The 25,911-nt window shown below is 55.1% G+C and overlaps 3 protein-coding genes across 8 annotated transcripts; 1 reads left to right on the top strand and 2 right to left on the bottom strand.

The window, feature by feature from the left end:
* On the top strand, positions 1-8,550 carry ARHGAP9 (Rho GTPase activating protein 9). 3 transcript variants are annotated; one of them, XM_027542346.1, is made up of 18 exons: positions 1-150; positions 1,362-1,562; positions 1,833-2,056; positions 3,284-3,508; positions 3,699-3,812; positions 4,015-4,116; positions 4,348-4,409; positions 4,533-4,623; positions 4,810-4,905; positions 5,075-5,173; positions 5,592-5,733; positions 5,816-5,923; positions 6,272-6,370; positions 6,509-6,586; positions 6,730-6,783; positions 7,036-7,170; positions 7,531-7,636; positions 8,261-8,550. In XM_027542346.1, exons 2-18 carry the CDS (start codon positions 1,493-1,495, stop codon positions 8,430-8,432), a joined length of 1,977 nt encoding a protein of 658 aa, XP_027398147.1. In that variant the 5' UTR covers positions 1-150; positions 1,362-1,492; the 3' UTR covers positions 8,433-8,550. The 3 variants fall into 3 exon arrangements, with proteins under 3 accessions (XP_027398147.1, XP_027398146.1, XP_027398148.1); XM_027542345.1 differs by lacking the exon at positions 1-150 and having other exon boundaries at positions 199-1,562; XM_027542347.1 differs by lacking the exons at positions 1-150; positions 1,362-1,562; positions 1,833-2,056 and adding an exon at positions 3,103-3,186.
* Positions 8,551-8,700: 150 nt separating this feature from the next.
* GLI1 (GLI family zinc finger 1) lies at positions 8,701-19,429 on the bottom strand. 4 transcript variants are annotated; one of them, XM_027542334.1, is made up of 13 exons: positions 19,035-19,429; positions 16,242-16,409; positions 15,721-15,869; positions 15,420-15,512; positions 14,959-15,154; positions 14,567-14,711; positions 14,138-14,227; positions 13,912-14,049; positions 13,447-13,596; positions 12,536-12,700; positions 11,813-12,043; positions 11,016-11,283; positions 8,701-10,636 (listed from the first exon to the last, which is right to left on the bottom strand). In XM_027542334.1, exons 3-13 carry the CDS (start codon positions 15,818-15,820, stop codon positions 8,895-8,897), a joined length of 3,318 nt encoding a protein of 1,105 aa, XP_027398135.1. In that variant the 5' UTR covers positions 15,821-15,869; positions 16,242-16,409; positions 19,035-19,429; the 3' UTR covers positions 8,701-8,894. The 4 variants fall into 4 exon arrangements, with proteins under 4 accessions (XP_027398135.1, XP_027398139.1, XP_027398138.1 ...); XM_027542338.1 differs by having other exon boundaries at positions 15,721-15,848; XM_027542337.1 differs by lacking the exon at positions 16,242-16,409.
* Positions 19,430-20,879: 1,450 nt separating this feature from the next.
* Positions 20,880-23,326, bottom strand: INHBE (inhibin subunit beta E). The gene is made up of 2 exons (XM_027542333.1): positions 22,655-23,326; positions 20,880-22,407 (listed from the first exon to the last, which is right to left on the bottom strand). The coding sequence occupies exons 1-2, from the start codon at positions 22,950-22,952 to the stop codon at positions 21,659-21,661; spliced, it is 1,047 nt and encodes a 348-aa protein (XP_027398134.1). The 5' UTR covers positions 22,953-23,326; the 3' UTR covers positions 20,880-21,658.
* Between the last annotated feature and the right edge of the window lie 2,585 nt (positions 23,327-25,911).

Raw genomic sequence — 25,911 nt, 5'->3', positions numbered from 1 at the left:
GGCCTCAGATCAGGTGTCAGGGGAGGAGACCTGGCTCTCTGATGTCACCAAGAAGGTGGGGCCCTCCCTATTCCAGGTCTCCAAAGCCAGAGAGCAAGCCTGTGACTTGCAGGAGAGAAACTGAGAGAAGGGGAGAAGAGGAATGATCAGGTAAGGAGGAAGCACTAAGTTCTGGGGCTTAAAGTTCTGGCAATAGACAGTGGGGGTCAGTTCCCATCTTCAACCAGGGAGAAACGGACATTAATCCTTCATCCACCCCCATAAGCTGTCAAAGCATCCTGTGCTATTTGTCCATAGTCCCTGATTCAATTGTAATTAATACATTTATTATGTCATTAGTTGATATCTGTCTTTAAGCTTTGAGAGGGCAAGGGCTATGTCTCTCTCCTTCCCTTCTCGTATCTCCAGTAGCTGACGCTGTTCTTTTCACACAGGAGGTGGTCAGCCAACCCTTGTTAAGAGCATGAATTAATGAACCCACACACTAAAGTAGGGTCCCACCCAAGAGACTTACGTACCAAGGATCATATCAGTGTTTCTCAGGTCCCCAAAATACATCCTAAATTGATTTTACCTTTTCCTCAAACTGAACCCCTCTGTGTTTCTCCTAACCACTTTCTCTCCAATTTGATCTTACTATTTCTCTGGCTCTCTGTTTCTCTGTCTTGATGTTTTTCTGAATCAGACAGGAAGCACACAGCTTCAGGTCTGTGGCTATCAGTAATGGAAATATTGGTCCTTGTGTAAATTTAATAAAGAGTCACAAATTTTTGTATCTTTGTCATCCATTAACTCTTTGCCTGTGTTCTATCTCAAACCTGATTCTTTCTCTTCATCTTCCTGTGTTCAGCTCAAGAGTCCCATCACCATTCAGGGCCAGCTCCTCCTGTCCCTAGATCTTCTGTTGGGCCCCGGAAGGTACTTGGAGGAAAATCACCCAACTAGATCCCCTCCTCTGACTTCCTGCCGTGCTGGTCTCGCAGCCCTGCTGACCACATCCTCTCTCACCTTACTTATGTACTTCCTCATTAGACACATCACCCAGGACTTCTCAGACCCCAAAACCTCTTACTGACCCCCATTTGGGTCTTCTGCCTTACCCTCTCCTCTCATGACAGGGTTTCTGTTCTTATCTTCTGCCCCAAACTGCTCTTAGAACCATGTCTCTCTGCCTGCAAGCAGTCAGTCCTGTCTTTTTCTGGATCTCCATCACCCCATTTTCCCATAGGTGATGGTATTGACAACAATGCTATCAGGCCGGTGGTGGCCAAGCACCTGGGGAAACTTGGGGCTGGGGTCCCGAAGCCCTTCTAGGGGATCCCAGCTCTGTGCTCTCTATGCCTTTACTTACACTGGGGCAGATGGCCGGCAGGTGTCTTTGGCTGAAGGAGACAGGTTCCTACTGCTTCGAAAGACCAACTCAGACTGGTGGTTAGCAAGGCGCCTGGGAGCACCATCCACCTCTCGCCCCGTCTTTGTCCCAGCTGCCTACATGATAGAGGAATCTAGCCCTTCCCACAGCCCAACGACCATCACCCCCAGCCAATCTCTCTGGACTCATGGTGAGTAGGTCCTCCCCCATCGCCTTCCTACCTCCCTGGCTTCTGGGAATTATTGGAAAGATCTCCTTCCCCCAAGCTTCTGCTGACCCTCGACTCCTACTCCTTCTCCCCTCCGTGGTGTCCCCATTGCCCCTCCTTCCTAGTCTCAAGCCTCCTAGATCTCATGTAATTTTCCACTTGCTCTTTTCCTGTGAGCCCTCAGGATGGGGGACCTAGCCAAGAACCCTGGGGGGACCCTGCCTCCAACTCTTTCCATTTCTCTGTTTCCAGGGCCAAAGTTACTTCCTGGCTCCCTGGAGGAAATGAACCTGTGTCAGGAACCCCCAGGCAGAGCCCAGGCTACATCGGAGCAGCCTCCTCCCCTTCCCCCTAAAATGTGTAGAAGTGTCAGTGTTACCAACTTGAGGCCCAGCCTCCTGAAGCCCTTCCGGGAAGGACCAAGTGGAAGATCCCTTTCTCAGGAAAACTTGCTGACCAAGACCGATGCCAACGTGGTGAGTCATAGCACCTCTTTGGAGCAATTGTCACTGCTGGGCTCAGTTCTAGGCACATTGGCCAACAGGACAGACAGAATCTCTGCCCTCCAGGGATTCCCATGGGGATGATGAACACATAAATAAGAAAGCCTTTGAAACTAATAAGCGCTGCTGCTGCTAAGTCGCTTCAGTCGTGTCCGACTCTGTGCGACCCCAGAGACAGCAGCCCACCAGGCTCCTCTGTCCCTGGGATTCTCCAGGCAAGAACACTGGAGTGGGTTGCCATTTCCTTCTCCAACACATGAAAGTGAAAAGTGAAAGTGAAGTCACTCAGTCGTGTCCGACTCCTAGCGACCTCATGGACTGCAGCCTAGCAGGCTCCTCTGTCCATGGGATTTTCCAGGCAAGAGTACTGGAGTGGGGTGCCATTGCTACCAAGAAGCTAAATGTGGTGAAGGATGACTGGTCTAGGGAGGCATCTCTGAGGAAATAACAGAGTTGAATCTGAATAAGGAGAAAGAAACAGCCCTGAAATAAACGAGATGAGAGATGGAATTCTAGCTCTGGGACAGCAAGTAGCAAAGATCCTGAGGCTATGTGGAAACTACAAAATGATAGAGGGACTGAAAGGCCTGCTCAGCTTTGCTCTCCTTGTCTCAGCCTCCTGACTCCTGGCCCAGTGCAGGGTTTTTTGTTTTGTTTTTTTTTTTTTGCTGTGTTCGGTCATGCTAGCTCAGGTTACTAGCAAGTTTCCTCTAGAGATGTAACTTCTTTTTCTAGAGATGTAACTCCTTTGATCTTCCTGAAGATTTGGCTCTTCACCTCTCTCTTACTTACTAGTGGGTGAAAAATGGCCCCTCCTCTCTCATACTTTGCTAGCTAGCAGGGCTCTCTGACCCCTCTCCATCTCCTTATACTCTGGAGGATATGAGGGTGGGACGCTGCCCCTCCCTCCACTTGAGAAAAGCCTGTTCCCCTTTCCTGAGGTCCTCCGGTGGGGGTGGGGTGGGGGAGGAGGGAAGTTGGCAACAGGAAGTGAGGAGAAAAGCAAAGTCTGTGAGGGAGGGAGTCAAAGAAAAAAAAAAAACAACCACTGGGGACTAGGGTTTCCTCCTCAGTACCTGGGTCAACCCAGACAGGAGCTGGTGGTGAGAATATGGTGGTGGAGAGAGGAGGGGGTGGTTAGAGAGGAGATTGGGGAGGGGCCCAGCAGAATAACGACCTTTCTTCCCCCTTTCCTTGCAGGCAAGACCCCAGACCCTCATGTCAAAGGCCCCTGTGTACTGCAACCTGGTGGACCTTCGCCGCTGTCCCCGGTCCCCGCCCTCAAGCCCCTCGTGCCCCCCACTGCAGAGGCTGGACGCCTGGGAGCAGCACTTGGACCCCAACTCTGGACGCTGCTTCTACATAAATTCACTGACTGGCTGTAAATCCTGGAAGCCCCCACGCCACACTCGAACCCGAGAGACGGTGAGACCTTCCCTCCTGCTTGTCCCTTGTCCCTTGAGTCTCCTCCTTTTCCCTCCTGATCCCCAAAGTAGCATGTTTTCTCACTGGGACTCTCAGAAGATCAGAAGAATCAAAAAATTGTGAGAAGGGCTTTGAGAGCCAACAGAGATGGCGTTTCGATGGGTGCAGTTTTACCTTTCCCTCTGTCCAGAACCCCAGCTCCATGGAGGGGACACAGACGTTGAATAGGGACAATGGTATCCTGCAGCCTCAGGCAAAGGACGAAGAATCTGGTCCCAAGACATCAGAGCTTTTCGACTCCCAGGTGAGATCCCTTCCTCCTCCTGATCACATTCGGAAAAGCCATCTTTTTCGACTTTCTCTTTTACTTGAGATATTCTCTTTACTGGAGACATTACCCCAGCAACCCCCTGCCTCACACCCACATCCGCATCCCTCTTCCCCCTACAGCCAGGGACTCCTTAGTTAAAGGTTTCCCCACCTGTTTCTCCAATCCCCTCCCTCAGGGTTCACCCTACCTCTGTAGACGCACCTCCCAGCTGGACCCTGGCAAGCCTTCATCTTTGCAGTGCCCTCGGCCTCTGCCGACGGTCCTAGATGACCCTCACGTAAGTCTCTGTTTTCCTTGTGAACGCCAAGATCCTCCCTGCCCCAGCCCCCAGTTCTTGCTCCTGCAGAAAGGCCTTCCTCTTTCTGAGTGATCTCTGGGTACTCTCTCACCGAGCACCCATCCGGTCAAACCTTAAAGGTTCTCACTCCTGGGAGATCCCCTGGGGGAGAGCCATGGTGACTGTGGGGGCGCTGGGTGACTTATTGAGGCCCTTCCTGCCACTTCCCAGGAGGTGGAAAAGTCGGGCCTGCTCAATATGACCAAGATCGCCCAGGGCGGGCGCAAGCTCCGGTGAGAACTGGGAACACAGCCCGGGCTGCGGCTGGAGGGTTCGCGGGTAGCGCGGAGGGTTGGGAGAGGCCCTCCTCTATGTGACTCTCAATGACCTTTGCTCTATTACCACCGCCCCTGCAGGAAGAACTGGGGCCCCTCTTGGGTGGTATTAGCGGGTAACAGCCTGGTGTTCTACCGAGAACCGCCGCCGACCGCCCCCGCCACTGCCTGGGTGAGTGTGAGGGAGGGGCGCAGGGGGCGGGGAGCTGGAGGGGTTCCGGCACCCTTTCTACTCACCTTAGGCCAGCTGCGGGGGCGGAGGTGGGGCTGGCAAGGTCACCAGTCCTCGCAGGCCTCCGGGTGAGGGAGGCAGTGAGGCGAGCAGCGCCCTGGCCTCAGTTTCCCCCCTCGTTGCCAGGGACCAGCGGGTAGCCGGCCCGAGAGCAGCGTGGACCTGCGGGGGGCGGCCCTGGCCCACGGCCGCCACCTGTCCAGCCGCCGCCACGTCCTGCACGTGAGTGCCCGCCCTCTCATTTCCCCTGTCCCCCCAACCCAATGCGCACCAGCCCCGAGGGCTCGCCCCTAATTTCCCACTCGGGGGTCTCCCGCTCGGCCTCCCTGCTTTTCTTGCTCCTTCCCGCTGACCGCCCCCCCTCCCCTGCTTTTCCCCGCGGGCCCCTCAGATCCGCACGGTCCCGGGCCACGAATTCCTGCTTCAGTCTGACCAGGAGGCTGAGCTGCGAGCCTGGCACAGCGCGCTGCGGGCGGTCATCGAACGCCTGGTGAGAGGGGTGGGAGTGGGCGGGCAGAAGGAGTGGAGGAGGAACTGTAGGATGCAGGGGTCATGGATGAGGGACACAGTGGCCTCCTGGTGGAGGGTAGGCCTGGGAGGTAGGGGACCCCAGCAGCCGGGTCGGCGGTGCAGATGTCTCTCTCTCCTGGTTCTCTTCCCAACTCTGATTCGGCCCATCTTGCGGTGCGGCCTCCCTGGTGGCACAGACGGTGAAGAATCTGCCTGCAATGCAGGAGATCCGGGTTCGATCCCTCGGTCGGGAAGATCCCCTGGAGGAGGGCATGGCAACCCACTCCAGTATTCTTGCCTGGAGAATCCCAAGGACAGAGGAGCCTGGCGGGTTACAGTCCATGGGGTCGCAAAGAGTCGGACACAACTGAGCGACTAACACTGCGGTGCGGATCTAGGATCGAGAGAACCCCCTGGAGGGGCGTCTGTCAGGCTCGGGACCTGCGGAACTGGAGGAGCTGAGCCCCGGGGAGGACGAGGAAGAGGAGTCGGAACCAGTGTCCAAGTCTCTGCTAAGGATCGGCGGCCGCCGGAGCTCCAGTAAGGGGCGGGCCTGGGGGCTTTTACCCCGCTCCTCCGAGCCGCCGCCGCCGCCGCCCTCACGCTGCACTTGCTGCTGCAGGTCGGTGTCCCGAAACAGCGGAGCAGAACCGCGTGCGGAATAAACTAAAGCGGCTAATCGCCAAGAGACCGCCCTTGCAAACCCTGCAGGAGCGGGGTCTGCTCCGAGGTGAGGGGGGCTGGACCGCCTGGTACCCTTCTCCTTCGTTCGTGCCTACTTCAGTGTTTCTGCAAGCACTTTTATTTACATTCCGGATCTGGGCATCAGCTTGTCCTGGATGAGAAAACTTCAGCGAGGCTCAGGGTAGAGCTTCCCAGAACTAGATCAGCAGTCTTCTGAGACCAATACTTCCCCCTTGGCTTGCTCCCTACAGCTGATTGTTGCAGGGAGGGGGTGTACCTCCTTGCTCAGGCAGGCAGGAGAGCCAGCCCAACTTTGGGGTGAAGACCTGTGCTGGAAAGAGCCTCCATGGGTGACACCATCACTGGCTTCCCACCTCATTCTGTGTCTCCCCAGACCAGGTGTTCGGCTGCCAGTTGGAGTCACTGTGCCAGCGGGAGGGGGACACCGTGCCCAGCTTTGTGCGGCTCTGCGTTGCTGCTGTGGACAAGAGAGGTCACTTTCCCAGAGTCTCCCCCTTCTAACCGGCCAAAGCCCCACCTCCCCCACCCTAGTGTGCCCTTTGTCTCTCCACCCTCACCAGCACACATTTTAGATCAAGAATCTTTATCTGCTCCCTGCCTCATCTCCCAGGTCTGGATGTGGATGGCATTTACCGGGTGAGCGGGAACTTGGCAGTGGTCCAGAAGCTTCGCTTCTTGGTGGACAGAGGTGAGAAGGCTGTGGGCAGGTGGTGGTACTAAGAAATTCATGTCTTAGAACCCAAAGGTCTGAGTGAGGGAGCTGGCAGAACCGGGGAGGTCTTCTGGCTGGAGCTATATGTCTTAGCTCTTGATTTCTTTTACTTGTTGCAGAACGGGCCATCACTTCCGATGGGAGGTACATGTTTCCAGAACAGCCAGGACAAGGTACTTCCATGGAAGGCCCCTTCAACCTTTAAAAGTCTTCCATACCATCCCTGCTCCCTGTGGGCTCCCCCATGTCCTGCTCCTGGGGTGGGGGGTTGTTCTCATCCCGATCTCTGCCCCACTGTGGACCCCACTAGGTCCTCCATGGTCTGCCTTCACTGGATCTTTCCCTAAACTCCTGATCTCTCAGTCTCTGGGTCCCTCTAACCCTTCATGAGCCCTGAGCCCCTCTGTACCTCCTTCTCCTTCCAGAAGGCCGATTAGATTTGGACAGTGCTGAATGGGATGACATTCATGTGATCACAGGAGCCCTGAAACTTTTTCTTAGGGAGCTACCCCAGCCTCTGGTGCCCTCACTACTGCTGCCCGATTTTCGTGCTGCCGTTGGTAAAGGATGGGAGCTTTGGGCAAGAGCCTTGATACGGGGCAGGGGGGAAGCATGAGTGATAGAAGAGTAGAGTAGAGGTTCCCTTCCACTCCTCTGTCCCAGCCTGAATACAGAGATGGAAATTAATTTTCAATTAATGTGCCCACTCCAGTTGTGTGTGTGTGTGTGTGTGTGTGAGTGTTTAGAGGGCTGAGTTAAAAAGAATTCTAAGATTGTAGTTGGACTCCGTGAGAAAGAAAGCTATGACCGATTAATGATGTCTTCCCCAAGCACCAGAAAGGATACTGAGGTTACCCACTCTGCCCTAACACCTTTCCTAACCTCACTCCCATGCCCTTCCTGTCACTCTTTCTCTCTAGCCCTCACTGAATCAGAACAGTGCCTCTCTCAAATACAAGAATTAATAAGCTCAATGCCAAAGCCCAACCATGACACTCTGCGGTACCTCCTGGAGCATTTATGCAGGTCAGGAAGACTGAATATCTTTGTTCATGTCAGGGGAGGGTGGGGTGGGGCCTGCAGCCGGGACCCTGTGTTCAGATGGGGAGAAGGTAGGGAAACACCGAAGGTTAGTGGGTCATTGAGGAAATAGGCACTCTGTGCAGAGGATATATTGCCAGGGTCAAAACCTTTTTTGCTCAATCAGCATCAAATGAGGAACTAGGGAACAAGACAAGTCCAGGGATGCTGTGAGAGAAATAAGGGGAAAAGAAGGAAAACTTCCTTCTGCCTTTGTCTTTCACTGGGACAGTGGGGATGACTTATTTGGCAGAGCTGGGCAGTGACCTCTGAGAGAGGATAGGCATTTGAATGAAAACCTCCCAAATGTTGAGCAGAGAGGACTCTAGGGGCAGTCTCTGAAGTCAGGAAGAGGCGGGTATATCCTAGGTTGCGTCATGAAGGTTGAATCCTGAAGGTTTCTCCACTGATCTCAGCTCTGTCCCCCTGGTGGCTCTTTCCTTGGTTTTCTTCAACTACCACATGGAAGGGCCCCAAAGTGGATTCGTCCTCAAACCTTTGATGGGTTAGATTTATTTGAAGTGGCAAAGCTGCTATACTATGGCCCCGTCTCTTGGCTTTTACCCACAGGGTGATAGCACACTCAGACAAGAACCGCATGACCCCCCACAACCTGGGAATTGTGTTTGGACCAACCCTATTTCGGCCGGAGCAGGAGACATCGGATCCAGTGGCCCATGTCCTCTACCCTGGGCAGGTCGTCCAGCTGATGCTCACCAACTTCACCAGAGTCTTTCCCTGACTGGGGCAAAGAAGAGAAAACGTATTTCCAGTGATCTCTGTTGGGTAGCCTTTGGTGGGGGCGAGGGTGGGGGGTGTTCTGTTTTGAGGACATCCCTTTAAATCCTGTGTCTCCCAGATAGCCGTCTCCACCTTTGTGAGTCTGAGCTGAGGGCCTGGGATAGGATGAGGAAACTTCTCTAAAGAGGAAGGTGGCTGGACTAGCCCCTGCTTCTCTAGTTCCTGGCCGTTACCCCTCCCCCAGATACTCACATTATAAAGCAGGGCTCTTTCTGATGCAGTTCCTTTATTATCAGGAAACAGTGTCATTATAAAATTCCTCCCCAAATATATTTAGACTGTGTACAGCCCCAGCCCACCCCTCCCATCCCTGGGGCATCCCAGGGGGCTATGGCTCCTCCTCCGGACTTCCTGGTGGGGATGGAAACCCCTCAGGAAATGTGGATGTGTGGTCCCCCACTCTTTAAGCACTAGAATTGAGGAACTGTGTCTCCCCAGGCAGAGATCCTAGTAACACACTCATGTTGCCCACGGCCATGTTAGGGGTCCCAGAGGGAGGTGGGGTGTGTTCAGAGCTGTCCCTCTGATTGTGAGAAGGGGGAGGACTCAGCCCCTGGGCCTCATCCAGAATAGCCACAAAGTCCAGCTGCGTGTTGTCGAGATCAAGAGAGTCCAGAGGGTTACACACCTGCCCTTCAGGAGGAGGGTACAAGGCGGGGCCCCCTCCCAGCCTGCCCACCTCAGGATGGCCACAGCTGGGGTTGGTGCCCCCTGCCTTGAGGGGCCCATAGCAAGCCGGTAGTGGGGGTAGAAGTCGGGGTGGTGCTGCTGCCCTATGGGAAGCTTTGTTGGCCCCTACTGCAAAATTTTCATGGCATGAAGGGGTAGGATAGGAGCCTGGCTTGTGATTGGGCATATTAGGTGCAAAGCCAGGTCCATATGTGGCCACTGGGGCCTTGGCAGGGCTTGGGCTGACCTGGGAACCCCCCAGAAACTTGGGACTCTGATAGAGAGGTTCTTGGACTGGAGGGTCTCCCCTGCCTCCACTGTCCCACAGCAGCTCCTGTTGAGACTGAACATAATTACACACAAGCTGCGCCTTGAGGTGTCCTGTAGAATGAGTGGGGGACTCGAAATCCAGGCTGGGCCTGGCTTCTGAAGGCAGATAATCAGGAGGTGGCTGGGTGTAGGAACCTGACTGGGGATACTGGGGAGGGGGAGGCTGTGGGTAGTGGGAGAACAGAGGCTGTGAGCGGGGAGGCCCCTCATTGGGGTGGGCATTGAGGCAGGGTGCCAGTCCTGTGGCGTCAGAACCCACGGGGCACCCCTGTTCTGGCTTCACTTGCACTTGTCCATAATGTTCAAGACGAGGACACTGGCTGTAGGCTCCAGCTGGAGCCTTGGGGCCTGAGTAGAGCCCAGAGTGGGAAGGGAACTCACTCCATGTTTCTGGGGTTGGTTCAGAATAGGGAACCTGCTGGGGACAGGGGTTGGGGCCATAGTTGGTGGGTGGACCAGGCCCAAGAGGCAGGGAGCCGGGCCCTCTAGCTCCATAAGGCTCAGCTGCTGCCGCCTCAGGCCCTCCATATCCCAGAGTATCAGCAGGTGGGAAGTCCATATAGGGGTTCAGACCACTGCCCATCATGGAGGTCCCAACCTCTGGCTCCTCGCGTAGCCCTCTGGTATCCATGGAGACATTCTCAGTGATGCTGGGGGGCTGTGGTGAGTAGACAGAGGTTGGGAGTTGGGGATCGAAGTTCTGTCCTCCTCCTACCACTGTGGGGGTGTTGTGGACACAGCCCAAACTCTTGAACCTCTGGACTCTGGCTGGGGCAGGGCGGTCAACAGATCGGGCTGGGTCACTGGCTCTCCGGGTGACCCCTACATTGGGGTTGTATCCTGGATACTCAGCTCGGCTTCTCCAGGGAGGTGCAGGAAGAGCCCCCGTCCGATCCAGGCTGGGTGCTGCAGTGGGTGGGGTACCACCTCCCCTGGCTGAAGCATATCTGGCCCGGAGCAGGTAGTGCTGGGCAGGCGTGAGGCCAGGCAGAGAGGATGCCCCGTTCTCTGGTGGGGAACCAGGGGGGAAAGGGGAGGCAAGGGAGGAGCGGCGGCTGACAGTATAGGCTGAACTGACACTGCTGGAGCTGCTGCTGCGGCGGTCAAGAGATACTGGGGCGCCCAGACGGCGAGAGCCAGGAGTGCCTGCAAGAAAAGACAGGCTGGCCAGGGAGCCCTCTGAATTTCACCCTGCCTCCCCCAAGGGGAAGCCTTGTCCTAGAATTCCAGGGAAGGCTCCTTAACTCTAGCCACTCAGTTCTCTCCCCTCCTTCTCTCATTCCCTTTCTGCTTCTCAGTCACCAGAGATTCAGGGTTGCTGTGAACAGTCCTACAGATTGTACACTGCACAATCAAAGAAGATAGCATTCAAAAGAACAATTTTCTGATAGATGGAAGAAAAGTATCTTGAGGAAAGGGGACCTTTTTCTAATTGTACAGCAGCCCTGAAAGGTGAAGTCTTCTTCCAGTCTCAGAGAAGGGCCAGATCTCAGCCCTGCAACCACGCCCCACACCCATCACTCACCAGTGTGGGTCAAGCTGGGCAGTTTGAGGCCCCGGGGCCCCATCGGCCGGAACTGATGTAGCTGGTCCAGCCTGAGGTTCTCAAGGCGGCGAAGAGTAGACAGCCCGGTTCCCGCAAGGCAAGGCCCCTCATCCAAGCTGGACAGGTCCTCCGTGCTGCCCCCTGCATTTCCAGTCATTTCCACACCGCTGTCTGTATTGGCCGCGCTGCCTGCTGGGGAGTGGTCACTGCTGCAGGACGACTGGGCCCCAGGACTCGGCTGTGGCTTCTGTGGGGAAGAGGAGGGCTGAAGGAGGCGCCCGTCCTCCTTCCCCACAACTCCTTGAACTTGGTGAGTGACTAGAGCCTGTGTCCCAGTGACTGCTTACAGGTGTAGAGAGGGCTGATCAAGTGAAAGACACAGGTGAACTAGGGGAAAGTTGCTGATGAAAAGAACCTAGACTACCTCAAGTCCAATTTGTGCTCTATGACCTTGGACAATTTCTCTAAGTTTCTTCATCTGAAAATGACAAGAGTAAGTTCCCTTCTCATGAAGTTGTTTTGAGGCATACCTGAAATTATACTGGTAGAAGGCCTAAAATAATACACTAATTTCTATATGAGCTTGTTGGACCCAGGCACTAATGAATTACAGTAAAATCCCTAGATTTGAGGTAGCCTAAGGAGCAACACTCGGATAAGGGACTGGGGACCAGCCACAGAAGAGAGATGAGCATAGAAGGAGATGGACCAGTTGGAAGGGGCTAGAAAGATGTTGGCGGGGCAGGCAGGGGTATGGAGGCAGGGTGTTGCCTCACCATGGCACCCTCCGGCACAGTCAGTCTGCTCTCCTCCCTAATGGGGCCTCCGTCCCGCTCCCTCTTGGGTTCCACTGAGGAAAGAGCCGGTGCCCGGGGCAGGGGGCCGTCTCCTCGATGCCGCTTGGTCACGTGGGCATCAGGACCGTGTACTGTCTTGACATGTTTCCTGAGCGAGCTGGGATCTGTGTAGCGTTTGGTGCAGCCAGGGAGTTTACACACGTAGGGCTTCTGTTGAGTGGAGAGTGAAGATAGCAGGCAAGAGTCAAATCAGGACAATGCAGAAGAAATGGGAAAAAGTGGTAGTGTTAAGTGAAGACAAGGGGACTCAGGAAGGAAGGCATGGCACCCATGGAAGGAAGGAGAGTAGGGCCCTTGGAGTTAAGGATGAAAAGATCAAGGGGAAGATTAGGAAAATGGATAGGCCTGGGAAAGGGGAGGGGATGAACCCAGGGCTGTAAGGCCTCATAAATTCAGGGGTTGAAGGTACCCTAGTTAGAATGGGTCTATTTTAGCTTAGCCCTTTGACTGGTTAGAGGTGGGGGAGGGATAGTAAGTGGAAATTCTTGGTTTCAGAAAGACCTTCTCCAGGTGAATTATACGGGTAGAGGGGAACTCACCTATGTGAAGTGGGTGCTGGGCTAAGGGATTTCTTATGGGGGAAGCTCCCCAGTAGGTGGCTTCTTTAAGTGGGGAGGAGGGTCTCTTGAGTGGGCTATTCACCTCATTGGAATGGGTCCGATTCTGGTGCTTGGCTCGGTCACTGGCATTGCTGAAGGCTTTACTGCAGCCCTCATGCTCACACATGTATGGCTTCTCACCAGTGTGTGACCGCAGGTGCGTCTTCAGATTTTCCAGGCGTGAGTATGACTTCCGGCACCCCTCAAACTAGGAGATATGGGGTCAAAGGATGGCTCTCAGACAGAAGGACATGGAGATTAGCGGAACCCTGAATCTCAAAAGGGACATACGTCAGAGAATATAACTCAAGCGTGGGACTTCCCTGGTGGTCCAGTGACTAAGACGCTGTGCTTCTGATGTAGGGAACTTGAGTTCAATCCCTGGTTAGGACACTAAGATCCCACATGCTATGCAGTGCAGGGGAGGAGGGGGGAGATGGGAGAGTGCTGGGACTATAGAATTCCCAAAATTCAGGGACAAGGGTAGGCAAGAGCTGAGGGGACAGAAGTAGCTGGAGGCACTCTGCCTGCAGGGATGTGGAGATGAGGCAGCGAGCACTCTGGATCAAGTCAGAGCACATCTCCCTGCCTGGGGAGCCTAGACTGTGTTAAAATGGGGTCATCCTGGGAGTGGGTGTCCTCAGTCCAGGGCTTCTCCATTAAGCCAAGTTGCGAGCACAGTGCCTAGGTCCACTGTACTGTCTGGTGCCCACAAAAATGTTTTAATTTCTTTAAAAAAAAAAGAGGGGGGGAATTAGCTTTTAGGTCCAAGAAAGTGTTCTAACGTAACGTCAATATGTTCATCTTTATACCAATGCAGTCAATACAACACAATTTTTAAATGTTTGTTTGTGGAGGAAGAGACCTGTGATGGCAAAAGTCAGATTGGCCCCTGCCTTTGTGGGGAGCCTTGATTTAGGAAGGGCCCCTGAGCTTGGGGAGGGGGTGCCTCACCGTGCACTTATGTGGCTTCTCGCCCGTGTGTCTGCGCATGTGCACCACCAGCATGTACTGGGCTTTGAAGGGCCTCAGCTCCCTGGAGCAGCCCCCCCAATGGCACACGAACTCCTTCCGCTCTCCATGGATGTGCTCACTGTTGATGTGCTGAGGGAGAAGATGCAGAGGCTCTCCGAGGTTCCCTATACCCCTGAGATCCAGAACAGACCTTCTCTTGACCTCCCCACCCCACCATATCCCTCCATGACTTCTTGTCATGGGGAAAGAAAAGGCAGGAAGAAGATCAGAGCCCACATCTCCATTCCTCCACGTTTCTAAACAAAGCTACAGCTCCTCTTGAGTTTCTGCCTACCCACTGGGTATCCCATCTTTGACCCCCTGCCCTTAGCCTGACTCCACCATGTCCCACCCAGAATGTCCTACAGGCTCCAGCAAGCATTCCTGTTACCCCCCAGGGCTCACATGCACCAGTTGCTCCTGGGAGTCGAATTCCTGACTGCAGCCATCCCAGCGACAGTCAGTCTCATACACAGAGTCAGGCTCAGGTTTCTCTTCTCTCTCTAGGTCCTCCCGCCCATCCAGCATCCCCAGCAGTGGATCCTAGGGTAGGAGAGAAAACCCTAGGGTCACCTGGTGACAGCTTTTGTTTCGCTCAGGTTCCAGAGGTAAAGCTCCCCCTCCCCATTACCTGTGTGCTCGAGGAGTTGGGACTGGACATATCACCTTCCAAGGGCTCCTCCGGGCACTTGTTAACCAGCACACCCAGCTCAGACTTCAGCTTTCCCAAAGGAAGGTGAGGATGATGAAGGTAGAAGTGGGAGGAGGAAAAGGGACCCCAGCCAAGTCTTCCAGCCCTGAGTGTCCCACCCTAGCAGCTGCAACCCCTGAGTTTGACTTCCTCCTTAGACTGCACTGGTGAATGGGGTGAGCGAAAGGTGGGGTCTCACTTGGAAGAGACTGACTGAACCTCAAGGAGCCAACCCCCGGCAGCCATACTCCTTTATTTTTCTGGCACTGAAAACTTTTACGTTCTCTATTCTTCCTTTGCCTTTCCTCTAAAAAAAAAAAAGCCCACCACCCATCTACCCTGAACTGAGGGAAATCAGGTGATTCTTACCTGGCACGTTGGGAGGGGTCCCCGGGACTGAGGATGCGGCATCATCCCACTCTGCGTGGGGTCATGGGGACCACAGGGCTGGACCCCAAAAGAAGGTGAGGTCCCTTTCTGGTGGTTCATCTGGGGTGAGAATCCCAGAGATGGGCTGTGGAGGAGGAGAGGCAATTATGTAGGACTGTCATCTCAGAAAGCCTCAGGAGTTCCTGGGCTCTTTGGAAGGTTTCTGGAAGACAGTATGGGAAACAGTGGAGGCAGCCCAGGGGAAGTATAGAGGAGGACTTCCACACTTTGAAACAATAAGGATTCAAAGATCAGGTGGTTTGGAGGGCTTTGAGGCTTCTAATGGGATTTGGCAGGGTCTTAGGGGCCTCTTAGCTCGAGGCTGTCTGCACCTCATGGTGCCGATGGAGAGGTGACCATAGGAACCCCCCGGAGATGCACAGCGTGAGTTGATGAAGGCCACGAGGGAGCTGGGTGAGGTGCGGATAACTGTCTGCAGGTCCAGGCTGGTGTCCGACAGAGGTGAGATGGAGAGTGCCCGCTTCTTGGTCAATTTGACTGCACTCCGGGGAGGAGGAAACAGTGGCACTGGGGCAGGAAACAGGGGAGGTAGATACGGTAAAGGAGTAGGCCCCTTATGCATCCAACCCATGAGGACTGACTCTCAGCAAAAAGAAATAACACTAGACACTGCCCTGTTGACCTCATCTGTGACCTTCTGATCATGCTCTGACTCCTGAATCCCATCTCTAGGCATTTCCTTTTCCAAGGTAGATCCCCTACCCTCCAACTTTCTTCCTCAGGACAAATCCCAAAGGGGCAGAAAGGAAAGACAGGTTGCCTGAGGCCTCACCCTCCGTGCAGCTGTTGGCTTCTCTGGCTGGCCCATAACTGTGGGGGCCGGGCATGAGGGTGGCCTGATGACAGAAGGGCAGACCTGGCAGTCCTAGGAAAGAGATACAGCTGGAATGGGGCATGGGAATGAAGGACACATGCAGTCCATCTTGAAAGCCCAAGTAAGGCCCAATCCCATATGGCATGGGACCGCAAATCTTTTTGTATATGGAAACTGGAATGGGATAGAAGAGGGACCCCTGGGGCTGGGTGAGAGATCTGCCAGTAGTCAAGGTCCAGGGACTGGTGTATGTACTGACCTTCTGTCCCCATGCCGGGGGCCCCCTGACTGGGGAGGGGCCGGAGACAACAGGGCTCGCCATAGCTACTGACTGGTGGTGGGGTCATCGAGTTGAACATGGTGTCTCAGAGGAGTGTGTGTGGGTCACTGCAGGAGGGGAAGGGAGACCTGCAGGTTACAAAGGCAGGAGGGAAATATGGAAGGTCAGATAAGTCACTCAGGCCCAGAACCATGGGCAGATTACCTCCAAGACATCTGCCATGGAAAATCAAGTTGAAACAAGCATCGCTCAGCTAGGGGAGATTACGGAGAGAAGTCCCATAGAGACAGAGGCAGTCTTGGAGATCTTTTTAGGAACTAGGGAGGAGCTCTGCCTGGATGGAGTGTGTGTGTGAGTGTGTGTGTGTTGGGGGAGTGTTGTGGACTAAAATTGTGACTAGGAGCTTCAAGTGCTTTTTATACCATGGGTCCTGTTTCTTCTGACCATGGGGCCAGCCTTCAGGGATGGGATGGGGGAGCTCAGGAGGAGGAGTGACTGACCTCAAGCTCTGGGCTGGCTGATCAGCCTGAGCCCCTCTCCCTTTCCTTCATCTGTTGCTCGTGGACAGCCGGTCTACAACCTCTCCAGTGTCCAGCAGAGGGAGCCCTCGCCACAGCCCAGACAGGCTCACAGGGCCAGGAGGGAGCCTAGATGATCTGCCCTTTGCTCTGTAAGGCAGAAAACTCTGTGTGGAAGGGGAGCAAGTTTCTGAGGAGACCCTCCCAGGTCTGCTGGTGCAAAGGATGGAAGCTGGTGTTACTCAGGGGTGGTTTCAATCTGGGCGCTGACCTAACTCTTTTGGTTTGTTTTGGAGCAACAGAAAAGGAACTATGAGGAAAAGCTTTGGGAGAATAAACACACACATTCGTGGGCGCACTCACACACAAGTCATCATCCGTTAGAGAGGAGAGAGGTAGTGAGGAAGAAGAGGGTGCCGCTGTCCACTTTTCTCCTCAGGCTCCAGATTTTGCTCCACCCCGGGTTTTCCGGTCTCCCGGGAATGAGGGTGGGGTGGGGCGGGGTAGGGTGGAGAACGACCGGGAGCGGGCCGGCAGGCGCGGTGGGTGATCCCGGGATGCTGGGATTTAGGGTGAGGGCGGGGTAAGATGGGGAGCGGAACCCGGACCCCAGGACCCAGCCGATCCCCGCAGCCTGGGCTGTACTCTTCCTAACTCCTTTACTAGCGGAGATACGGGTCCTGCAACCAAGACCTCCCAACTCGACCTTGGCATTACGTTGGTGGGGGGGCGGGGGGCACAGCTGGCTGGCAGCTGGATGGGGGGACACTTCTCCCGCCTCCTTCCTCTATGACTCATCTAAGGAGGCGGGGGCTAGCAAACGACCCCCCAAATCTAAAGAGACTTCCCCAAACATGCCTACCCAGTCATCTTTCAGCCCCAATGTCCAGCCACAAGAGAACCAAGATGGAAATGGGGCGCTATCCGTCCTCACCCACGCGTGCCACAGCCCACCCACGTCTCCCCTTTACACTGGTGAAAGGAATATTTCGCTTTTTCCAGCTACAGAAAATGAAGGTTTTCTGGGGGTGTGGAGGAGAGCGCAGGATGGAGCAGAAAGCTCTAGGGTTCCCTTGCTGGAGCCCTGAATCATCTGTGTCTCCCAGTTTTCCAGAGTCCCCCCTAGCACCCCCGCTCCCCAACTCCCAGGAGTCGGCCCCGCCCCCTTCTCCCGGTCCCGCCTTCCCCGCCCCCGTGCCTCCTCGGCCCACCCAAGTCGCCGCCGCAGGCTCTGGCTGCAGACAGCTCCGCTTCCCCCGCCCGCCCCGGGAGCCTAGTCGAACGAGCAGCGGCGGAGTGGAGGTGGAGGGGTTTGGATTGAGAGGCGGGACACATTCTTCCCTCCTCCCCTCAGTGTATCCAGAGAGCTGGCATCGGCGCCCGTGGCGGGGCGGGGTGGGGTGGGGGGGGTACTGTTAGAGAATAGGAGTCCCCTTGGTGGGTGGAAAAGAAGAATCCAGAAATTATACGGAGAGAAAGTGACTAGGGTAAATAAATTAAGGTGTGTCTGGGGAGGGGAGGGGCCAGGACACCTTAGGTTCCCGGGTATCCCCGCTGGCTTCCTAAGGGTTAACCCCTCCAGACCCCCGGGAACCCCCTAGTGACGTCAAGGGCGGGGTCTATACTCCCTGGTAGGGAATGCCTGGGAGATAATGGGGGGGAGGGTATCTCGACCCCGCCTCCAAGGAAAAACCAACCTTGTGCTGGCCCTTACAAGTTCCCCCTGGGAAATTGCCCGGCCTTCTCCCTCTACTGGACCATAAGGACCTATCCTATGAAGACCCCAGTTCTCCAGCGCCCTAAAACCTTCAGTCCCCAGTCTATGGGATTCCCTTTCCCTAATCCTGTCCCCAAAGCTAGGTGCCCAGGGCGGATTGTTTCGGGGTCACAGGGCCTGAAAGAGGCTTCAGAGCGGGGACCAAGGGCAGGCAGGGTGGTCTGAGCCAGAGGAGGGGCCTCAGTCCCCAGCTCCCGTTTGGGAGGGGGGCCAACGGGGATGCACAGTCAGGCAGCGGCCAGTGGTCCCGCCCAGTCCCAGTAGGGGTCTCCTGCTGGTTGCCCTCGGCTGCCCTGGTGGTCCTGAGGTCAGAGGGTCAAGACAAGGTCTCCTCAGTTCCTCCTTAGCACCCTGCCTGCAGCCCTTGGGACCCAGGAGTCCACGCTCCTTGGAGAATCTTTCTTGGGCCTAAACTAGAGACTGACTGCCCCAGTCCCCTTCCGACCCCAGAAGACAATTCCTTTCCCTCAAAACACATGCACCAGCAAACACATCTGTCACAAGACAGGTCAGAGGTTCAAGCCCAGCCGCCCCCCAGTGGTCCTGTCGCCTCACACACCCCATCTAGGACTCTCTCCAGAGCTGTTCCCTCCTTTCAGAAACACTGAAGTCCTCCTGCCCAGCGCTCATAGTCACACCTGGGGTTCGCTCTCTACCACGCAGACCTCCAGCCAACAGTCCTCCCAACTTCTTCATCCCAACCTCATTAAAATGAGATGTTTCTAATATATGGGAGAGGCGGAGACAGACAAAGAGATCCACAGTTGTCTGAGACAGAGACACACAGACTGTCAGAAGGAAAAAAAGAGAAAGGGAGACACATCTGAAAAAATTCTCCAAACTTTCTAGTATCGTATCCCAGACTCTCCCACCTCTATTTTGCCTCTGTGCCCCTGGTCTCCCCCCTCGGCTGGGCAGAGTCCCTCGCAAGTAGAGCATCCCCTCAGGTCCCTTCCCCCACGGCTCCCAGGTGGTCCCCCGCCTGCCCCCCTTCTCACCTCCGTCTGGGCGCAGGGCTCGGGATGCACGGTCCAGAGCTGGAGTCTGGGCTGGGGGGTGTGCGGTGGGGAGGGGGGGCGGACAGGGCTACAGCAGCGCAGCCTCAGGGCCACCCCCACCCCCCCCCAACCTGGCCCCCAGCCCTCCCGCCGGCCCAGCCCGCCGGGCCGCGAGCCGGGACCACCCGTGAGAAGCACAAACTTTTTTTTCCCTTTTGCAAAAAGTTTTTCTCGCTCTAGCCGCTGGCGCGCCGCCGCTCTTCCCGTTCGCCCCTCACCTCCCTTCTATGTCCCTCCCTCTTGCCGTTCTGGAGGATGAGGCGGGGTAGCTGGAAGCAAGAGAGGGGGTGCCGGGCTTATTGCACCCCCAGGACCCCCAGGATCCTCCCCCTCCCTTGAGGGACCCTATACTGCCTACTCCCCCCCCCACCCCGAACACGCTGCTGGTAGTGGGTAGTAAATCCCGGCCTGGATTCCTGGATCGGCTGCCCACCAAGAGGTCCTGAATCACAGCCAGAAAAAACAAATTGAGAAATAGATTGGGGGGCGGAGGGAATGACCAAAAAATTCACCCGGGAAAAAGAATATTGGAAGTAGGGTCGTCGACTTTAGTTGGTGCTAACTGAGCATTCCACAATCCTGTAGTTTTTCTGCCGGCCTCACCCTTTGGATGGAACATGAGGGGGTTGGGACAGAGTTGGAATGGAAACAAGATTGGGACAGAGTTGGGTTGGGACCCCTGGGCGGAAGGTAAGGGGTCCAGGCAGTATAAAAGGGAGGAGTAACGGCTGCGGCACTGGGTGTAGGGCAGGGTTTGTGTTCACACAATTACTAAGGAACTCTGAGACGGAAGCTCTGTTCCCCGAGAACTCCTGCTTTTCTTCACCTCGAAGTTCTGGAGGCTGGGGCCACCTCTGCACCTCTACGCTGCCTGCACTCTTGCTGCTCAGCAAAGCTGCCTGCTCCCTCTGCTGGTCCTTCGAGCACATGACACCTTCTCCGAGTCTGGAGGCAGAAGAGAATGGGGAAAGCTTAGATCCCCCAACCAAAGCCCACCTGGGAGCCCACGGAGGGGTTATATAAGCCCAAAGAAACGGAGGGGTACCCTGGCAGAGGCTCCTACTGCAGAGTGGTGGTGTCTGACAGGGGATTGCCCTTTCTTTAGGACTTGTGTTGCCATGGTTACTGGATGCAGGGGAAGGGGCAGCTATTTTAGTCTCTCTGACTTTTCTTTAGGAGAAAGGGGAGAAGACATGGGTTGGGGGAAGGAGCCTCTTCCATCAGCCCTCAGATAGCCCTCCCACATCTTAGTTCTGCTTCCAGGAACCACCCCTCCTTGGGTCTGGAGGGTCAATTAGTTAACTCTTCAGTCTGAGGGTCAAGGGGAAAGGTGAAACTAGGGAGAGGTCTGAGGCCTGACAAATATATGTAGTAACTGTGGGAGGACAGATAAGGAGCCCTATTTTAACCTCCCTCCCCCACATGACTTTGACCCAGACACCAGTTAAACCCAAAGGGTCAGGCAAGATCAATGATGATTGGAGGAGGGACCATGCAATGTTCCTTCCAGTGGAGTTCTTTCAGAGTACACTGCTTTCTCCTCTCCATCCAAGACTCTAGATCAGCGATTCTCAGTTTGCTTTCAATATCCCTTTACACTCTTAAAAATTATTGAGATTTTGTTTATGTTTGTATCAACTTACCATGCTAGACATTAAAACTGAAAAAAAAAAAAGTTGTAACCCAAGAATACACAAGCACACATCCCATTAACAAAGATGTCAGAAAGATGATGTAATCACATGTCCTATAGCTTCTGGAAAACTCCACTCTAGACTACTGAGATGTTGAAAATGAAAAGGCAAGTACCATCTTAGTTTTATTGTGAAAATAGTTTTGACCATGTGAAGGGGTCTCAGGGACTTCCTGGGAGTTCCCAGGCCACACTCTGAGAACTGTTGTTTTGGACCACCATCCCAGCCCTTCATGATTCACACTTGACATTTTTTTCTTCATTTTTATTAGGAAAGTATAAACTTTGCCTCCCCAATGGGTCCTGCCCCAGAGAAAAACCAGAAAACTTTTCAGGCTTAGCACCGCTCTCTCTGAACTCCCATTTCTGGGGCTTTCCTAAACACCTCCCCTCCCCTTAGCCCCTCGCCCAGGTCCCTGTTGAGCCTCCCTTCTAGCACTTCCACAGCCCTTACCCTTGGCCAGACTGTCTCCCCCATCCCAAGGTTGCTGGGCTCTTGATTGCTCCTTCCTTCCCTTACTTGAGGACTTTCTCTTCTCTGGAGAGACTAAGTGATTTTTCTATGCCCTCTCCTTCCCACACTCCCTCCCATCTTCTTGGACAGTTTAAGGTAGGAACTCACGCTTTCTGGATAGACTTCTTTACAGGACACACTTTCCCCATCTCCCCCACATATCAACCAGCCTGAAATGGGCCAGAGACTGGACACAAAAGTGCCCATTTGGGTCTCAGAGGGGTCAATCCAGTCATATTGCCAGATGACCCATGGGGTGGAGGTGTGGGTCAGGAACCTGATGCCTCCAGCCACGGAGGCCCTCTGTCTGGGGACCCCTAGGTTGATCTCTTCACTCCAGACCCCCAGGTCCTCTTGCTAGCTGCAGCCACAGGCCTCTACCACCATATCCGGCACATCTGTCTTGACCACGTTGCCATCACGGTCAAGGTAGAGGAGAGAGAGAGGCCTTCGGGCAGTAGGGACACAGCAAGAAGTACCCAAGGGCCAAGGGTTGTTAGCCTTGAGGAGACTGAAGACAGCGGAATGGAAGGAGGCGGCAATGCCAGGGCTGCCAGCCAGGTGGGGGGGACACTGGCCACTGCAGTAATTCAGCCGGTACCCCTCGGGTTGCAGGATCCAATCCCGCCATCCCAGCTCCTGGAAGTCTACATAATGGTCTCGCCGACAGCATAAGGGGGTCGCGGGCTCACAGCTGGGGGTCCTCCTCCTGGCCCGGCCTGCTCCAGGCAATTTGGGCCGGGTCTTAAGTTCCAGGAAGGGCCGCTGCTCTCCTGCTGTGTCCAGGAGCTGTGGGGTGACAGTGCGGTTGCCTTCTAGGGGACTGCAGTCCAGTCGGAGTTTCAAGACACCAGACTCCTCACGCTTCAAGCCGCTAGAGGGCAGAGTTAGGGCGTGCCAGCCCGGGGTTGTCAACTGGTGCTCAGCCAGAAAGACGCGGGACCCTCGGCCTCTCCTCCTGCCCCCCCATCGGAAAATCCTCAAGGAAAGAGGGCCGGGAAGGGTGGGGAGCACTTGCAGCCAGAGGCGAGCATGATACAGGTGGTGGGACCGAGGAGTGGACAGGTGGAAGGTGAGTGTGGAGCTGCAGGTGGCGGTGGAGGAGTCTGCCAGAAAGATGAAGGGATTGGAGAATGTGAGCGGAGATGATGCTGTCCCCTGAGACTCCCAAGAGCCCTGCCCTCTGCTCTCGCCAGCTCCCACCTTCGGAAGAAGCAGGGACTTAGAGGCTAGTCCGGCTCCAATTCCTCCTCTTCCTTCCAGACCCGGCTCCCTCTGCTCCTGCTATCATTGTCAAGCTCCCTTTCTGCCTCCCTGCCCTGTCAGCTCTCTGCCTGTCTCTCCCTCACCCACCTGTGAGGACAGCAAAGCTGATGACCTGCTCCCCATTCGCTGGAACCACTCTTCCCCGCTGCAGTCTCCGGAGGGCTCTGGTGAGCACCGCCTTGGGTGGAGGATGAGTCAGCCGGGGACGACTGGTCAGCTGTAGTCCCTCAAGGATTTGCTGCTTGGCCAGCTTGAGGACCAGAGCTCGCTCTGCTTGGGGTGCCAGTGTGGGGCCCCCACAGGAGGGACACGCAGACCCTGCCACCTGTGCCCACACCAGTGCCCACAGCAGCACCAGCTGGAGCTGGACCTTGAGGAGTCCCATGGTCCTGGTGAATGGCCCAGGGTCAGGTCTGGGGCCTCGGAGGGCTGTTGCTCCTCCTGTTGAGTCTGGCTGCGTGGAGGCCAATGAGGAGGGCACGGCGGCTGCAGCCACCAGTGCCACACCTACCCTTGGCCAAGGGTAGAGCCACCTATCTTCTGTTGCCTGGAACTCAGGAAGGCGGACAGTGGATGGTCCAATGGGTAGCGATGTTCAGTGCAGTCTGCCAGTTTGACCCTCACAGCTCATGTCTGGCTACCGACCGGGGCCTCTCTGGAGCCAGCAGCCTAGGGCTCCCTCACCTAGTGGTCAGCAGGCAGACCTACCCTCTGAGCCCCAGGATTGGCCAGCTGTGCTGCCCATCAGGCCCCTGCCGTGGGTGGAGGTTCCCCCCTGGAGCTCAGGTTTCACCATCTGGCCCTGGTCACGGAGCTTGAGGTAGGGGTGGGGGGGTGGGGGGCGATGTGGACACGTATGATGCAAGAAGGAGGAGGATTTCACAGGCTCAATCCCCAAGGTCTGGGGCTCGGGGGAGGGAGCTCCATGTGAGCAAGGTGGGAAGGTCACTTCCCCCCATACCTCCAGTCTGTCTAGCTGCTGGCCTCCACTGTTGCAGCAGTTTCCATGAGGCAGCTGGGAGTCCCAGTGGTTATTTTTCTGGGCTAGAAGGAGAGCTTGGTTCTTTTTATTTCTAGCAATGGGGCTGGGACAGGGGTGAGAGGCCGGGGGGCTGGCGGTAGGAATGGAGTCCTCTTGCCCAGGCCAAGGTGGCAGTGTCATGGGGCACAGAAGTTACCTCCTGACCTTGCCTGTGCTGGCTGCCCAGAGTCCAGTTGGACCGGAGCACAACGTGGACGAGGGCTGGAGCCTGGGCGGGGGATGGCATGTCACTGTGATGTCTGGGGAAACCTGGAGAGGTGGGGGAGGTGGTGATGCAATATTACATCAGGGCAGAGTCCATCAAGGATGGCAGAAGGGCATGAGACTTGGAAGGGCCTGTCCCAGACACTGGTTCTCTTTCAGGGGACTCCAAGAGCTGCCTAGATTTGGGGTATCCTAGGAGTGGTGCCAGCCTCAGTTAATGGTGGTGGGACATGGAAGATTTATGGGCTTTTAAGAACAAAACATGGCCAGTATAGCAACCTGAGTCCCAACCCCAGCCTTCCTTATTACACTCCTCACTGCCTTTAAATGGGAGAACCAAGGCCTCATGTCATCAGCCTTTCTCCTTATGCCCCAGTTTCTTCAAGAAGCTGGGAGGAAGTGAGTGCATTTTGGGAAATGGGCCCCTATTCCAGTTTGTTAATCTCCCGGCTATTCAGCCATTGGGGGCTCTCAAGATAGCCTGCTAGATTCTGGCACTAGGGGAAGAGAGGTGGCGCTTTGGGGGCCGGGACTCAGTACCACCAGTGTCCACCATGTGGCAGTGCTGAGCCGCTGGACAGCAGAGGGCTTAGTGCTGACCAGCTTCCCAGGGAAGGGGCTGCTCTGGGATGTGGAGAAATTCAGAGGGCTTGCTTCCCCACCTCTCCCTCTGGGGACCCTGCCTCTATGCCAGAAGAATGAGAAGCTGGTGCCTCAGCTCTCTCCGCTTGCCGCTGCCGGAAAGCTGAGGCTGTTATCAGGACCACATCAGTGTTACCTTTAGTTCCGTTTTGGACCTCATCACTGACATGTGGCAATGGAGGGCAGTGAAGGGTGCCACGCTACAGCACCTGTGGTGGGGAGGGGGCCAATGAGACTTTTAGACCCTCTCTCCACCCTGCCTTTCTCCCTAGATCTTGAGTCATATTCAAATCCCTCTGTCCAGGGCTCTCCCCAGCTGCCAGCACCCTCTCTGTTGGTCAAACTTGTGAGTGACAGCTCTCTCTACCCCCTGGGGTCTGGACCCTAGAACTGCAAAGCCGAGGTTTCTGCCTATGGCGCTGTCTCCGAGGGCTAACCTGTGGGTGAGCCTGAGTCAAGGGAGCATCCAGAAGTGACTGCAGGAATCACCAACCCCATTCCTCCCCTGCCCTCTCTGTCAGGTGCCCCCAATTTCCAGCTCTTCTTACCCTCTTGCTGCTGTGCATGGCCTGCCCCTACCTCCCCAGTGACACTTACGTCAGAACCCAGCTATAAATATGCTCTTAGCATCTTAGTCACTTTTCCCAAGAAGTGCTCCCAGGTTATAAATACCCCAGCCATCTGCCTCACAGGCCCGCCCTACCACCAACCTGGCTGGGGGCTGGGGGGTAGCGACAGGCTTGAGAGTGGGTGAGGAAGTAGAAGGAGCCTGAGTGAGTATCTTGCCCTACAGAGAAAAGCCTGAGGAGCCTAGTGTCAGGGGCCAGGGAGTGCTGGAGGAAAAGGTTGGGAAGAGGACAATTCCACTGTTTCTTTTTTGTCAAAAGCAGAGCCAAAAAAGAGAAGGAATAATACTGACTCCTGTTACATTTAGTTTATTTTAAAATTTGCTATTTTGTTCATCTTGGATATTTTTGCATTGATTTTTTAAAATATTGCATTAAAATATTATTTATCTTGACTGATGGAATTTTTGACATCCCCTTAAAATTCTGTCTCCAAGGCAAGTACCTCACTTCACCTCACCTTAGTCTTGACCTTGGGGACTGAAGCTATAGTTGGAAGGAGGGCGGTTAGATTTGGGAGGAGGTGGATTTGGGGTGGGAGACAGTGGTGGAAGAGGGCGGCCTAGCACCAGAAGTCTTCCTTAGATTCTCTCCTTAGGTGAAGATCTCATAAAGTCAAAGGACAGAGAACTTCTGAGCAAGTAAGCATTTGCTCACGAAGCCTGCAGCTCAGATTTGCCTTTCTCCAGGAGGTCTTTCAGGCTCTATCCTTTAGGGTGCCGTTTCCAGGGACCTCAGACCTGGATAGGAGGGGGTTATATGCTGAACAAACACAGACAGCACGTTTCCCAAAGGACACATGGGTTTTGCGCAATCTTGGCCTTGGGTTG

The sequence above is a fragment of the Bos indicus x Bos taurus genome, chromosome 5, assembly GCF_003369695.1.
Source record: "Bos indicus x Bos taurus breed Angus x Brahman F1 hybrid chromosome 5, Bos_hybrid_MaternalHap_v2.0, whole genome shotgun sequence".
Classification (NCBI taxonomy): domain Eukaryota; kingdom Metazoa; phylum Chordata; class Mammalia; order Artiodactyla; family Bovidae; genus Bos; species Bos indicus x Bos taurus.
The sequence above is the reverse complement of the archived record's forward strand: the minus strand, read 5'-3'. Positions and strand labels throughout refer to the sequence as shown.